Here is a 628-nt window from a genome sequence, read left to right on the forward strand (position 1 = left end):
CACCACCACCACCATCACCACCACCACCACCCCCACCAGCGGATACCGGGCAACGTGAGCGGCAGCTTCACGCTCATGCGGGACGAGAGGGGGCTGGCGTCTATGAACAATCTCTACACCCCCTACCATAAGGATGTTACCGGCATGGGGCAAAGCCTCTCTCCGTTGTCTGGATCGGGCCTGGGGAGCATCCACAACTCCCAGCAAGGGCTGCCACACTACGCACACCCCGGTGCCACCATGCCCGCCGAGAAAATGCTCACCCCAAACGGATTTGAAGCCCACCACCCTGCCATGTTAGCCAGGCATGGCGACCAACACCTCACCCCCACCTCCGCTGGCATGGTGCCTATCAACGGGATCCCACACCACCCACATGCCCACTTGAATGCCCAGAGCCACGGGCAGATCCTAGGCTCTGCCAGGGAGCAAAACCCTTCTGTAACTGGTTCGCAGGTCAACAGTGGAAGTAATTCAGGGCAAATGGAAGAAATCAATACCAAAGAAGTAGCTCAGAGGATCACCACCGAGCTCAAGCGGTACAGCATCCCCCAGGCGATCTTCGCCCAGAGGGTGCTGTGCCGCTCCCAAGGGACCCTCTCAGACCTGCTGAGGAACCCCAAGCCCT

At 59.9% G+C, this 628-nt stretch overlaps 1 protein-coding gene across 1 annotated transcript; it reads left to right on the plus strand.

Annotated features, from left to right (window-relative positions):
• Positions 1-6: 6 nt before the first annotated feature.
• On the plus strand, positions 7-624 carry LOC104531248 (hepatocyte nuclear factor 6; the record flags this gene model as incomplete). The annotated part of the gene is made up of 1 exon (XM_010176078.1): positions 7-624. A coding segment is annotated over one exon (618 nt), but the record flags the coding sequence as incomplete, so codon positions are not given.
• Between the last annotated feature and the right edge of the window lie 4 nt (positions 625-628).

The sequence above is a fragment of the Antrostomus carolinensis genome, unplaced genomic scaffold, assembly GCF_000700745.2.
Source record: "Antrostomus carolinensis isolate BGI_N321 unplaced genomic scaffold, ASM70074v2 Scaffold48609, whole genome shotgun sequence".
NCBI lineage: Eukaryota > Metazoa > Chordata > Aves > Caprimulgiformes > Caprimulgidae > Antrostomus > Antrostomus carolinensis.